A 15087-nucleotide genomic window follows, 5' to 3' on the forward strand; every position below is an offset into this window, starting at 1 on the left:
GAATGAAAGGAATGAAAGGAATGAAATGAATGAAATGAATGAAATGAATGAAATGAAATGAAATGAATGAAATGAAAGGAATGAAAGGAATGAAAGGAATGAAAGGAATGAAAGGAATGAAAGGAATGAAAGGAATGAAATGAATGAAATGAATGAAATGAATGAAATGAATGAAATGAATGAAATGAAATGAATGGAATGAAAGGAATGAAAGGAATGAAAGGAATGAAAGGAATGAAATGAATGAAATGAATGAAAGGAATGAAATGAATGAAATGAATGAAATGAATGAAATGAATGAAATGAATGAAAGGAATGAAAGGAATGAAATGAATGAAATGAATGAAATGAATGAAATGAATGAATGAAATGAAATGAATGAAATGAATGAAATGAATTATGTAGTCTCATTCTAAATTATTAAATTTGCTTACTATCGTCTTCAAAGTAGTCATCTGGCAGGTCACCTATACCTAGGTTAGGGTCAATCTCCATGGCAAAGAGGTTCTGGAAGCCACTGACCTTGGTAGGAACCTTGGAAAATTTCTGATCAAAGGCATCAGAGATATTGTGGGCGGGGTCCGTTGAGATGATGAGAACAGACTCCCTGTGTTTGGATAGCTGGACAGCGAGGCTACAGCTGAAGCGATGAAAGAAAATGAGGGAGAAAGTAGAGTACCGGTACCGAAGCGATGACGCCAGTTGCCATGGTGTCATGGCAGCCTGGGGTGGTATTCTGGAACACTGTCATAAATTTTGTCATTTCTCTCCGAGATGTGACACCGCTATGATTGTCACAAATCGGTATTCTGAACATTGTCTTTTCCCTGTCATTTCTCTAAGTTCCCACCCATCTTTTCGGAAGCAAACCAATCAAAATCAACGTTAGTTCCCAGTGGGAGCCCTTCTAGCCAATAGGAAGGCCCCGTGGCAGGTAGGGCGTATCCCCAATACAGTTGCTGGCATCGAGCAACTACGCACATATTGATGCGCTAAATTACAAAGAGAGACAAAGAGCTGTGAAGGATTTTAGAGGAGAAGTAGAAAAAGAAGGAAAACGGAGAAAAAAGGAGGAATTAATATGTAGGGCCTAACTAATTGTAGCATGAAAATATAATATTGAAAATTGTCATGGATGATGAGTGAAACTAATACCACAATCTAATCTAAATAATATCGATATATGTTTGACATTCAGTCTGCAGGGTATCGGGATATTTGGTACAAAAGATATGACAAATTTATGACTGCTACCCCCCTGTCATAACTTTTGTCATATCTTTTGCTTGTAAAAAAGGATTACGCGCATTTAAAGCCGCATATTTTTGGTGCGCGCTAAAGTGAAGAGACAAAATTTATGACAATTTTTGTGACAAAAGGTATGACATCCACCAGAATACCGATTTTGTCATATCTCTGAGAAAAGATAAAATATGGAGAAAAGACAATGTTCAGAATACCGCCCCTGGTTCTAAACAAAATAACCCGGGGGCCGTTTTATAAAGCTGTTCCTAAGTTAGGAGTGACTTTCATCGACTGGTGATCCTTTCTTATATGCGCTAAACCATCGCCAATTTATTACACCATTTACCACAAGAAATGATCACCAGTCGTTCTTAACTTACGAACAGCTCTATGAAACACCCACCTGGAAGTATTGCGACTCGCTCATATCGCTCTATAGAGCGTGTTTCTATAGCACATAACCATTTTTGCAAATACAAATGTGTATAGACGATCATTAGCTGTGACTCTGTTTAGAACCAACCGGTTCGTTGTCATGACTCGTGACATCCGTGACGTCACACTTCGGTAATCTATATTGTATGGGATGCAGAATTTCATACAATAACTTATTTACTACCAGAAGTTTGTTTTTGCTAAATATCAGATGCAGTTTCCAAATATCAGGCACGTAAAGTTGCGCGCTGCGATCAATTTCGGCGATTTAAATCGCGCTCTAAAGTCTAAACCCCAAAATAATTGCTTAATTGTTGAGAAAGCAAATTATTTCAGCTGTGCAAATGCCGATTTTGATTATTACTCTCAATATTTTTGAAATCTCTAAATAATAATTATTTAGTTACCAAACGGACCTCTTTCGACTCCAAATATCGGACGTCTTTGCTCAGCTGCGCGCAACTTCGTTCTGGAAAGCGAGCGCGCTTGCGTTAACAGCACGCATTTCCAATTCAATCGGCCGATATGTCCGATGTTTGGAAGAGTGCCATATATGGAAGGGTGTCAAATTTCCCGCCGTGGGAAAACCTCGCGGCTGCCATTGCAGTTTTTTTTTGCTATACTATACAGTAAAAACAATAAACAATAAAAATGAGAGTGGGAAAAGAGGGGGGGGCTGGAAGATGAACATTTCTTACACCAATATCTTTGGCGTTGTGCAGAATCCTGATAAGTGAAAATATTCAAAATGGAGATAGATGTAAAAAACATGTCGGACTTGTTGGTAGTAATTTTTGAACTTTGAAAACAAACAGAACAACTCTTTCTTTGAACAATAGAAATGAAAGACACGCTCATTGTAGATTATAGCCTGACATGGTACTCATAACAATATTATGTATTTCCAATTTACTTTTTAATGACTTTTGACTAACCCAAGTATCAGCATCAGCACAATGAAAATTAATAACAAAACAATATTCTTGACTCAATATCATGCAGGGGACCCCCGATCCCACATCCATGGCATCCTAGATTTTGTATATTCTCCTCTTAATTCCACCGCTTCCTTTTTTTCGTCTTTTTCTTCATCTTCTTGTTTTTTAATGGAGATCTCAGTTTTATTTCCTTTTCTTCTGCTTTTTTGTTATCTTCTACTTCCTCTTCTTTTTTCTTCTTCCTCTTCTTTTTTTCTCTTTCTTCTTCTTCTTCTTTTTCTTCAATCCTTTTCTTCTTCTTCTTTATCATTATTATTATCATTTTATTCGGCATTTCAACAGAAACAATTTACAATTAATCAGTTTACATGAGAATATCGGGCATACAATGACAAAATGAACAGGGATGTTTACAGTACAAGTCCAAGTTGCCTGGGAAAGAAATTACTATAGCCCGCAGGCTTTCCTCCCCGACGTGGACTTATAAGGTAACATCCACAAGAATAAAACATATATATAAACTTTATATCAAACAATAATAATCTTCTTCTTAGTTAGAGAGGGATCTGTTGCTACAAACTACATGTATATGAATAATAAATCAAAGTGTGTCCAATGGCATTTTTTAAAACGAGAATAAATAAGATATATACAACTGATCAACTGAAAAAGCAGATGCACATGTATAAAATCAATGTTGTAAATCGGACCAATAATTGGATCGAAAATCGAATCGGTAGTTAAGCTTCAAAAATCGAAATCGAATCGAAAATCGAATCGGCGAAATGAAAAAACAAAGGAATACATTAAAATCTGCTGGCGGTCGTGCGCGCATCACAAAATGTTGACAAAATCGGCCGCTATCACTGCAGTCAGCGGCGATATTCGTTAGCGGATGAAGTTTTGGGGTAGAAACAAAAAAATAATAACAAAGTATTCACAAAATCGGCCGCGATCTCTGCAGTCAGCGGCGATATTCGTTAGCGGATGAGTGGATGAAGTTTTGGGGTGGAAACGTAAAAAGTAATAAACAAAATATTTACAAAATCGGCCGCGATCATATAGCTAGCGGCGATACTCGTTAACGGATGGATGGCTGAAGTTTCGAGGTGGAATTAAAGATCGTAAATGTCAGCATTGATTCATGATGTGAAAAAAATATCATTTTACTGTCTTCCGTGAATTTGTGAGTCGCGCTTGGTATTGGGGCGCCCCTGCGTGATGGTGATATTAAATGATATTCTCAATATTGTTGAAGATTTATGTAAAGGTGGAGACATTTTTTTGTGTTTTGTTGATATGATATGAATTGATATTGATGTGAAATGATATTTTCATGACGATATATTGTTACGAGTCACGCTTGTTCTGGCGTGATACAACAGATTAATAATTATTTTTGAATTGTGGCAGACTCTGTAACTAATCTGCATTTGGTGTAGAGAGTAATCATATCGATATGATTCACGAATCACGAGGTGAAAACATATTTTTATGGATAGATACGGGCCATGTTTGTTCTTGGTGATATCATGGTACAACTCTCGAAATTGTTGAAGATTCCTAACAATCTCTGAAAATTTTTAGGTGGAAAGCAACCATATCAATATGATTTACAATGTGAAATCGATGTACAACTTATAATTAGTTATACACTTATCTTCTGAAAAATATACGATTATGCATCACGCATCATGGCGTGATGTGGTGGTATATATAATGATAAATCTTAATATTTTAGAAATTTGCCTTTAAAGGCATTTGAGGTGAAAAGTAATCATATTGTAATGATTTATGATGTGATATCATGTTGTGTTTTTCATGATTATGATTTCAATCTTTTTTTCGGATATTTTGAGATTTGAAAATCAAATTGATTGGTGGTTTTGATCATAAATCAATACAGCAAGCCGCTATGAATTTCGATAATTCATGTAATTAAGAGTGAACCACCTAAATAAAAAAATATTGTCTCCAGATACCTAAGGCAATTCCTCATGGAACGGCCGCAAATTTATTGCAAACTATTCATTTCATATCATTATATTAGTTTTTATCGAAAGGTTAGTCTGTTTTAGTGTTTATTTTCTGATGAATATGTATTTTAGTCTTTTTAGAGGATGTTTTTATTTTCAGTTAATTTATTCTGGCCGTGGATCTGTAAAATTAATGAAAATCTGTCAGATTTTGAGTGGTAACCCCCCCCCCCCCACCCCCACCATACGAAACAGGTTCGTACCTAACTTTCGAAATTATGCTAAGAGGTCATATGCCTGAAAGGGGAGAAAACTACAGTATAGCTGGCGAATGAAAGGAATCATGTCAATCAAGTAAAAGCGAAACGAAACAATGTGTTTGTTTTTGGTTGTTACAGTTCTTATCTTATAATCCACTTAAGATAAAGTTCTCATATCACCACTCTCTTGGGCATGATTACCAAAATTATCTAACCGCAGTCTGAGATAATTTCAAACACCACGCGAGTGTCACCCTTTTATTTGGCTGTTTGGAGGTCGACCGGCCAGCATTATCATAAATCTTCGAGTCATGTCACGTGCGAAAAACACGTGGCACAGTGGCAAGGGGCAATTGTTTACATACAAAAAGGGAAGAGTGAAGACTTGCAGAGCTGGACGAGGGAAGCTGAGCGGAGGAAATAAGCAGATCAGCTAGCGAGTATAATTGCCGGAATCAGATGTTCTCTCAAACTACTTGTACCAAAACTCTGTCATGTCTGTGATGTAAATTAAAAAGATAACTGCGATAATAGTCACCGCACTGCTCGCTCTACTTTGCTTTTCAATGGAAAATTAAAATAGATTTTATTTGCGTGGAGTAAATGTTTTTAGGTACTGTACATGTACTCTTTTTAAAAAAAATCCACCATTCTAACTTATTAACTTATAGATATATTTATTAATAACGATTTCATTAAAGGAGAATGAAACCCTTGGAACCAGCTGAATCCATATCAAAGAGAAAAATCAAAGAAACACATTGTTGAAAGTTTGAGGAAGATTGAATGAATAATAAGAAAGTTATGAGCATTTGAATATTGAGATCACTAATGCCATGTAGATCTTCCAATTGGCAATGCGACCAAGATCTGTGATGTCACACACGTACAACTCCCTCATTACTTTAGTACTTATTTCACTTATATTCTCACTTTTATAGAGTCTATCACAAGGTGAGGTGTTCTCTTTATGAGAGGACAAGTACAGAGGTTTCACAACATTATATCATTGATGAATCGTTTGTCATATGATTAGAATGAGCAAAAAGAGATGTTTTGGGGTATATTTTCAGTGTCCAAAGGGGAGAGTTGTTCATCTGTGACATCATAGATCTTGGTCGCATTGCCAATAGGAGGATCACCATAGCATTAGTGATCTCGACATTCAAATGCTCATAACTCTTCTATTGCTAGTCCTATTTTACTCAAACTTTTGTTGATCTTATTCTTTGATTTTTCTGCTTTCACAAAAGCTAACTTGCTCCAAGAGTTTCATTTTCCTTTAAAAGCTTACATATAACTTAAGATACCATACCTTCACTGTTAAAGGAGAATGAAACCCTTGAAACCAGCTGAATCCATATCAAAGAGAAAAATCAAAGAAACATATTGTTGAAAGTTTGAGGAAGATTAAATGAATAATAAGAAAGTTATGAGCATTTGAATATTGAGATCACTAGTGCCATGTAGATCCTCCCATCGGCAATGCGACCAAGATCCGTGATATCACACACGTACAACTCCCTCATTACTTTAGTACTTATTTCACTTATATTCTCACTTTTATAGAGTCTATCACAAGGTGAGGTGTTCTCTGTATGAGATGACAAGTACAGAGGTTTCACAACATTATATCATTGATGAATCGTTTGTCATATGATTAGAATGAGCAAAAAGAGATGTTTTGGGGTATATTTTCAGTGTCCAAATGGGAGAGTTGTACGTGTGTGACATCACAGATCTTGGTCGCATTGCCAATGGGAGGATCTCCATAGCATTAGTGATCTCGACATTCAAATGCTCATAACTCTTTTATTGCTAGTCCTATTTACTCAAAGTTTTGTTGATCTTATTCTTTGATTTTTCTGCTTTCACAAAAGCTAACTTGCTCCAAGAGTTTCATTCTCCTTTAAGTTTCGCTCTTCCGTTCATATCCACTCATTCTTCATGTCACCCACCCCACCATTTTTTCCTTGTTCATGCACACTCTTTTTCTCAACGTACCCCCCCCCCCCCCCGCGGCCTCTTCTCTCTTTCTTTCGCTTTCCCCCTCTTTCGCCATGTTCGCCATTTAACTTACAAATCAATCACTCACTAGAGATGATAATGATAATGACAAGAAGGAAAGAAAAATAGCAGAAGGCTGCTTAAGAATAAATGGATGTATTACAGAATGAAGCAATGATATCAATTTCAAAGAAGGATTCCTATAAAAACTTTTTTGTTGGTACATCAACGAATTTACTTTTATCCACTAATGATTATATCACATTTTATAAAATATTTCTTAGGCATAGGTGAAAAAAAAAATGTTTAGCCTAGATGAGTCCATATCGCACATTCCTTTGTGACGTCGTTTTGTTATTTGTGATCAGATTCTAATGAGATTTTCAGCGTTCTGCTCCGTGAACTTTAGTCTATTTATTTTAAAATAAATTATTTTCAGCCCGGAGTGCTCTTTTACAAGCAAATCCTTTTTAAATCTGAAAATTTACTTGAGATGACTAAAGTCTGCATGTATTCTGTTTTAATACAACTTGGGTTGATCATGGACTTAAAATGACGATCATGGACTTACAGTGACTTTTCTACAAACTGTATCTTATTTAAGACCAAAAAGTTGCCACACTTTTATTGACCATAACATGTCACACTAACATTAAAACATTATTTTATTATTTCATGTACAATATCAGTAAATCAAAATAGTATGAGGAATTCATAATAAAAAGACACAAAAAATATAAACATAAAAAGATAATCACATTATCACACTCGGCAAAGCTTCACAAGTTTACCCCCCCCCCCTCCCCCACCGAAACGATGCATACGGTATATCAAAAGGAGTGAAAGGCCAGGGGGAAAAATGTGAAATGATCGCGATCGAGCTAGCTACCTTCGGTTTTCATGTACATATTTTCAATGTCCCTCACTAGTCTAACACCAGTCATTTGACCTTAGCTGCATGAGCTGGCCGGGAGGAATATATTTTGGTAAGGATCAAGGAGATTAGACTAGATCTGTTCGATCAAAGAGCTTCAGCTCCTTGGTTGATTATTTGTACCAAGTCACGTGCCGCCATTATTTTATTCATCCGTGGCTTATGTCTGCTTTGAGCGCGCGAACGTCGCTATGTACCCTTGTTTAGCTGTAGTGTCTTTGCTATACTACCGGTCATCACGGCAGTGCTAGTGCCGCTAGCGCGGCATACGTACGCACAGACAGCAGCTGGCGAGGCGTAGCGGCAAAATGCAACTGAGCTCCGCGGCTTCGCAAATTTTCAATAATTCGATTTTTAACGTTCGATTTTTTTCTTTGTTGGGCATGATCGAAGATCGGCAAGTGATTGCCGATTGTGGTGAAATCGAATGGAATCGGTTGCCGATTGCAAAATCGGTTACAAGCTTATATAAAATACAGTTTTAGTGGGGATGGGCATAATCCAAACCCTAAATGCCCCCATCCCCGCAAAAAAAGCACACAAGAGAAATTTATCCGCCTGATGGACATTTTTGCTCCATAACAGTATTGTAAATAATTAATTCACTATACATTAAAATAGTGGTAGTATATTAATATTTTGGCTTCATCCATAAATAAATAAGCAAAACAAAAGTAAATAAATAGCTGTATTATATTTTGGCTTCATAACTTTAATATAAAGAATTAATTTGATAAATTTATGTATTTCAATCACTAAGAATAAAAATTAAAATAAACAAGTGGAATGCCTCTGGCCGTCTCACCTGCATCACGCGATTCAATATAGCAGCAGTGCTGATTTTGAAAACTACTATAACTCGCACAAGATGTTCAGTGATACTTGGTTACTCTTATTTCCACGTTTTATGAACTAGACCAATACACTTATAGAGATATGATGGCAATTCAACAAATACCCCCAACGTGGCCAAAGTTCTTTGACCTTACATGACCTTTGACCTTGATCATGTGACCTGAAACTCGCACAGGATGTTCAGTGATACTTGATTACTATTATGTCCAAGTTTTATGAGCTAGACCAACACACTTTCAAATTTATGGCTGTAATTCAACAAATACCCCAATTTGGCCAAAGTTCATTGACCCTAAATGACCTTTGACCTTGATCATGTGACCTGAAACTTGCACAGGATGTTCAGTAATACTTGATTACTATTATGTCCAAGTTTCATGAATCAGATCCATAAACTTTCAAAGTTATGATGGTAATTCAACAGATACCCCCAATTCGGCCAAAGTTCATTGACCCTAAATGACCTTTGACCTTGGTCATGTGACGTGAAACTCATGCAGGATGTTCAGTGATACTTGATTAACCTTATGTATAAGTTTCATGAACTAGGTCCATATATTTTCTAAGTTATGATGACATTTCAAAAACTTAACCTTAGGTTAAGATTTTGATGTTGATTCCCCCAACATGGTCTAAGTTCATTGACCCTAAATGACCTTTGACCTTGGTCATGTGACATGAAACTCAGGCAGGATGTTCAGTAATACTTGATTAACCTTATGGCCAAGTTTCATGAACTAGGTCCATATACTTTCTAAGTTATGCTGTCATTTCAAAAACTTAACCTCAGGTTAAGATTTGGTGTTGACGCCGCCGCCGCCGTCGCCGTCGGAAAAGCGGCGCCTATAGTCTCACTCTGCTATGCAGGTGAGACAATAAAACGGTTAAACAAACCACATGTCTACCATCCCTAGGGACAGTGATTTTCCGCGATCGCGGAAAACGGACAGAATTCACAGAAAGGGCCTTTTGAAACGGAAAGTTCCCTCAAAATACACAGAATAGCAGTCAGTCCGCAAGCCCCTGTGTTAATGAGCAAATGAGCAAGATTTATCCAAGTCCTCTCGTGGCTGAATTCATGTCCCTGCAAAATCTCGTGAATTGTGAGACTTTCTTTCTCAAAGAATTTAACCACTTTCTCCTTGAGTAATATTGATTATTTTTGTACCATGGGCAAGAGTAAATGTTACCCTTTTATATTGGTCATTTCTTTTGAATGAAATATTTTGATAAATAAGTGAATTTTTTACCTGAAAAGATGCATCAAACAGAATTTTCTTCCTCTGTTTTCACTTGCAAATTGTGCAACATTTTTGTGTTTTAGGCACCAACATTATTTATATCATCAGAAAGCTCAAACTCTATACTTTCTTACAATGTCACTCTTGATATGTGGCATCTTTTAGATAGGTCAGCAGCCAGTTATTTCCATCAAGATGCAAGACGAGATTTCTGAAATTTCTGAGTAACATAAAATCCAGAGTTCTGATTGGCTGAATACTGTTTTCAAAACAAACAGGCGCGGGTAATTTGAAGAGATTACCACATGGTGAGTGTGACCTTGCAGAGGCCCAGTGTGGGGAACATTGGAATTTGCGTGGGTGTGTGGTCTATGACCAATCAGAGCGCAGTATTCTTGTTTTTGAGCTGCAAAATGTACTTGGCCTATGAAAAGCTGGCTGCTGACCCATCTAAAATACATCTTCTTATGAAAATTATATCATATTAAAGCTTAGATCTTCAGCTTTATCATGATTTAAAAATCATTTGTGCCTAAACAGAAATTAAGTGTGAAAACAACAACTTTTGTTGCATGAAAAAAAATATTTTGTTTCATGTTTTAGATCAAAAGTTTTTCCTATATTACAACATTCTTTTAAAAATCCAAACACATGACCTGAAAGAATGATTCTTCTTCTTTACAAAGATACCAAAAACATGAAATTTGGTCAATATTTAGAGCAGCAATGGCCGAATAAAAAGAGGTGTTTTGGTTCGCACCAAGCTCATTAACTATGCAAAAACCCTCTTGTCATGAATATCACTTGGATAAAGGAAGCTACTTTTTCAGGGCTTGCGGACTGACTGATAGCAACAGAAATTACTCCAAAATCACAACAAAATGAGAATATTAAATGGCAACAAAACCCTAGAAAACACGATCTCACTTCGCTAATATCATGACAATTCACACGTCGTGACTGCACTCGACATCAGCACACTCGATTGTACCCCACACTTGTACCCGTATCCGGCCGGCCGGCCGGGTTTGGCTTCACATGCACACATCGTTCAACTACACGGTCGTGTGTTGCTGCCCTCTACGTTTTGAAGATGTAACAGCACGATATCGTGGTCTTAAAATCCAAGATGGCGGATTGGCAAAAGCCGCTGACTGACGATAACGATGTCCAAAAAACCCCAAAATTATCAATGAAATATCATTTCACCGTGAAATAATGCTAATAATGTGAAAGGTGAGGATGTATGCATGCTAAATGGGTTTGTAAAAATATTTTATGCACCCGCATAGATCCGATTAGAACGGATTCTATTGTGTTGTTGGTACAGTAGCAGATACAAATTTTGACAAGTGCGAGTGCACGTGTTGTGATTTTGCTATTCAATGTGTAAACGGAATTGTCACTTTTCCGTGTGTACAAAGTCTATGGGGAAACTGAATTTCCGTTTTCTGACATGCTGAAACGGAATTTGAGATTTTCTGAAACGGAAAAGGCAATTTTTTGAAACGGAAAATCACTGTCCCTACATCCCTTATACCAACGATTTTCATTGGCGGTGGAAGCCACAAAATTTAGGGGGGACCACCAACATTTTTTGACAAACAAAAAATTTAGGGGGGATCGTCAAATTCAGGGGGGGGGGACAGGTCCCCCCCCCCCCGCTTCCGCCGCCTATGATAATTTTCATCACTAAAATAAAAATCATTAACCTTTTTAATCAATAAAAAAAAAATTAAAAAAAATCTGCCTACCCTCCCCTTTAGTTTTCTGCCTACCCTCCCCTTTAGTTTTACCATTTTAATCACTAAAATAAAAATGAATTAGAAAACAAATAAACAAACAAGAAGCCCCGCCGAGCCCTTTTATCATTCCATGCAATCACAACATATAAATGAAAATTAAGATAAAAAGCAACAAAGAATAAAGCAATGCTATTATTGAATTCAATCTCTATAAGAATGAGATTTTTTTTAAATACGGAATTACATGTAACAAGCCATGTTTCTCCCCTTTTATCATTAATCACTAAGATAAGAATAAAAATTATTATAAATAAAAAAGAGCCCCCCCCCCCCTTATCATTTCAATCACTATGAATAATTTATTCAATAAGAAATGAAATAAAAACAAATAACAATGAAGCCCCCCTTATAATTTGAATCACTAAGATCATAATTTAAATAAAAGCAAACAATTAATAATAAGCTCATCCACTCCTTTAAGGCTTTATTGATCATCTACATTGAGACCACTACATGTAAGTCATCAAAAACCTTTACCCGTCCGAGCACTGGCATGATTACGGTAATGCCTTGCGTCGATTTGCATGTAAAATAGTTTAGGTGCCTAGTCTTTCTCTTGTCGTGTCTTTGATATTATGAATATAAATCGCGCACCCTCTTTAGGCCAAAAATTGATTTCGTCGCTGACCGAAGCCGAAGAGGGCATCTCCGTGAAATCTTCACTGAAGATCAAGATAAAATACATTTTTTTTTAACTAAACGAACTTCAAAGAGAAGTCACCAAAGGAGTAAATGGTTCGGTAAGTGTCAGCATAGGCCATAGCACAAAAAAAATGTGAAATCCTAACTTGAGTGTTTCATTATATTTTATTTGGGCAAAAGCCCATGATATTCGCATGTGTCGCGTGCATATGATATTCCTTCGCACGCGAGAAGCGAGATGAAAAGAACCCATGGCCATGCCATGGGTGGGCTAGCGCAGACCTACCATTCATTTCCGAGCGAGCAGCGGCCGTGGACCGTCGGCTGCACGGGCCGGGGTGGCTGGCCGGTTGTGCTCTGTCATGGGGAGCGCTGCCTGGCTTAGCTGGTAAATTGATTAATTCATGACGAAAATTCGAGTCATTAATACTTGAAATAATCTTGGAAAATACATCACCTGCATGTTGTTTTGCCAACACCTCCTTTTCCACCAACAAAGACCCACTTCAGTGATTTTTGGTCAATTATATTTCGGATAGAAGGTTCCATTGTTTCGAGATCTTCATCTGGCATGGAAGTGGCCATGTTGATAATGTTGACCAACGAACGTAGAGGGCAGCAACACTTTGCAGTATTGCTTTTAGGAAGGTCCACTCCGCTCAGATTTTGTGACCATTTTCTCCCAGAGCACTTTTTTGGAAGATTGTAGAGTTGATTTTTTTTCGTTTGTTCAATTTTACTATTTATTATTGATAATAAAACCTCCAAGAAAATATGTTAAATAATATATTTTTAGCATATTTGTATTTTTTAAAAATTGTAAAACAAAAGGTAATCATAATTCTTGTAGTTTACATGGCAATAAAAATACATAGACTGATGACATTTGTGTTACCGTTCTTCTGCTTAATTTCGCTGCCCCTACCAAATCTACACAAGCTAACGCCAGAGCCAAGACCGTGATGTCTGGCCGCGCCGAAACTTCCCCGGTCACCTGTACCTCGGTGCGCGTACTGCGCTGCGTGAATGATAATGCTGACTGCACTGCACTGGCATGATAATCTCGACGCGACTCGACTTAGCTAGATATGGACTTGAAAGATATAGACTTGGTCTGTCATTGATGTGGCACTATGGCGGATGAGCAACGATAAATATTCAAGGCTGGAATTTTAATTTTCACTTAGAGTGTAGATTGTAGTCTGAAAATCTAAAATAATTATGCTATATCCACAAATCCAACCCACATTTTGCAATCCATCAGGCAAGATCGAATACGACCACTAAACAGCAAAGCCAAGTCCCAGACCCAGTCTAACGTTAGACATAATATTAGACAGCAATTATCTGGTTCATTATCGAGCTATGTATATTCCGACGGGTCTTGACTTGAGACGAACTATCAAGGGGCGAAGGTCTATGTCACATCTACTTTTTTCATTTCATAATTTTACAAAAAATTGTGTTAGCATATGCATGCAGCCCACCGTACCCTACCTATGCACCGACCGGCCTGGGGCGCCGGCGCGGTCATGCCAGCCATGGCGCTTGTATAAGAGGCGGTACTGGATTGTGTAGGCGCATTATGGTGCAGCGAAATTTAGATGAAGACGTTTCAACCTCACGTATACTTGTTATTATATTGATATGCAAAGTCATAAAACTGTTGTCACCACCATGTAATATTTTATGAAAAATACAGGAACAAGTATTTCATATTTTTAAGCATGATATTTAATGTAAAAACATTTCAAGCAAAAATAATGATAAAGAGGAAATGAAAATAAATCAACTCTACAATCTACTAAAAAAGTGCTCTGAGAGGTTTTCGGTGGTCACAAAATGACTTGGCTAAATCCGGGTGAAATTAGCAGACTGGTTTATTTATGACAGAACTTAATCCTGTTTTACTGAAGATGTACAAAAAAATTGTGACAATAATTTAGTGATATATTATTTTAAGAATTTGGTACATTATTATTTAATTTTTTATATATTTTTTGTTTTCATTGTTTCAATCTACTATTGTCATAATCTATTAGTTTACCTATATTTTGCTGTCACTCCGTGAGTGTATTGCATCGGATCATGGTTTCGTTGGCATGACTACCAAATTGCTCGCGCACTTCATTTGTATGCGCGTATCGAGTGGACCTTCCTAATAGCAACACGCTTGTGTGTTGCTGCCCTCTACGTTCGTTGATGTTGACGTTGTTATTTATACTGCATATGCAATGCTGTACTGTATGGTCGACTTGATTGTCGTTGTTGCTGTTTAATAATTCTCGGGGATCGAGGGGGGCGGGGGTCGAGGAGTCTGATCAGAATATCAACGAAATAATTGACCTATATTTTTGACATATAGAATATGTATATATATCAACTATATTTAAGAAAAAAGATTTGATGTAAAGAGAAAAGAATCTATTTACTTTAAAAAAAAAGTTGTCCATTGTTTGTACAATATGGAAAAGCTTCTTTTTTAAATATCACTTTATAACGGTGCACGTATACCGGTATACTCGTCACAATTAGCACTTCTTACAGAGTTGCTCTACCTCCATTGTGTTGTTAAATTTTTTAAATTGTATTAATGCTTTATCTTTAGAAATAAATGTTGAATTGAATTGAAAAAAGTTTGAACTTTTTGAAGGATCGAAATTCCATACCGCGCGCTCTATCGCGCTATACTGGAATTGAAACCGATTACCCCCCCCCCCCCCTGCTCTGAAATACATCAACATGAGAG

At 36.9% G+C, this 15087-nt stretch overlaps 1 protein-coding gene across 1 annotated transcript in view; it reads right to left on the reverse strand.

Annotated features, from left to right (window-relative positions):
- Positions 1 to 12923, reverse strand: part of LOC129270728 (ATPase ASNA1 homolog) — a 28353-nt gene extending 15430 nt beyond the window's left edge. The window contains exons 1-2 of the mRNA XM_054908049.2: positions 12796 to 12923; positions 435 to 640 (exon numbers count right to left, since the gene is read on the reverse strand). Of these exons, the coding sequence (XP_054764024.2) occupies positions 435 to 640; positions 12796 to 12923 (334 nt within the window). The remainder of the gene's footprint in view (positions 1 to 434; positions 641 to 12795) is intronic.
- Positions 12924 to 15087: the final 2164 nt, after the last annotated feature.

The sequence above is a fragment of the Lytechinus pictus genome, chromosome 11 (genome assembly GCF_037042905.1).
Source record: "Lytechinus pictus isolate F3 Inbred chromosome 11, Lp3.0, whole genome shotgun sequence".
Classification (NCBI taxonomy): Eukaryota; Metazoa; Echinodermata; class Echinoidea; order Temnopleuroida; family Toxopneustidae; genus Lytechinus; species Lytechinus pictus.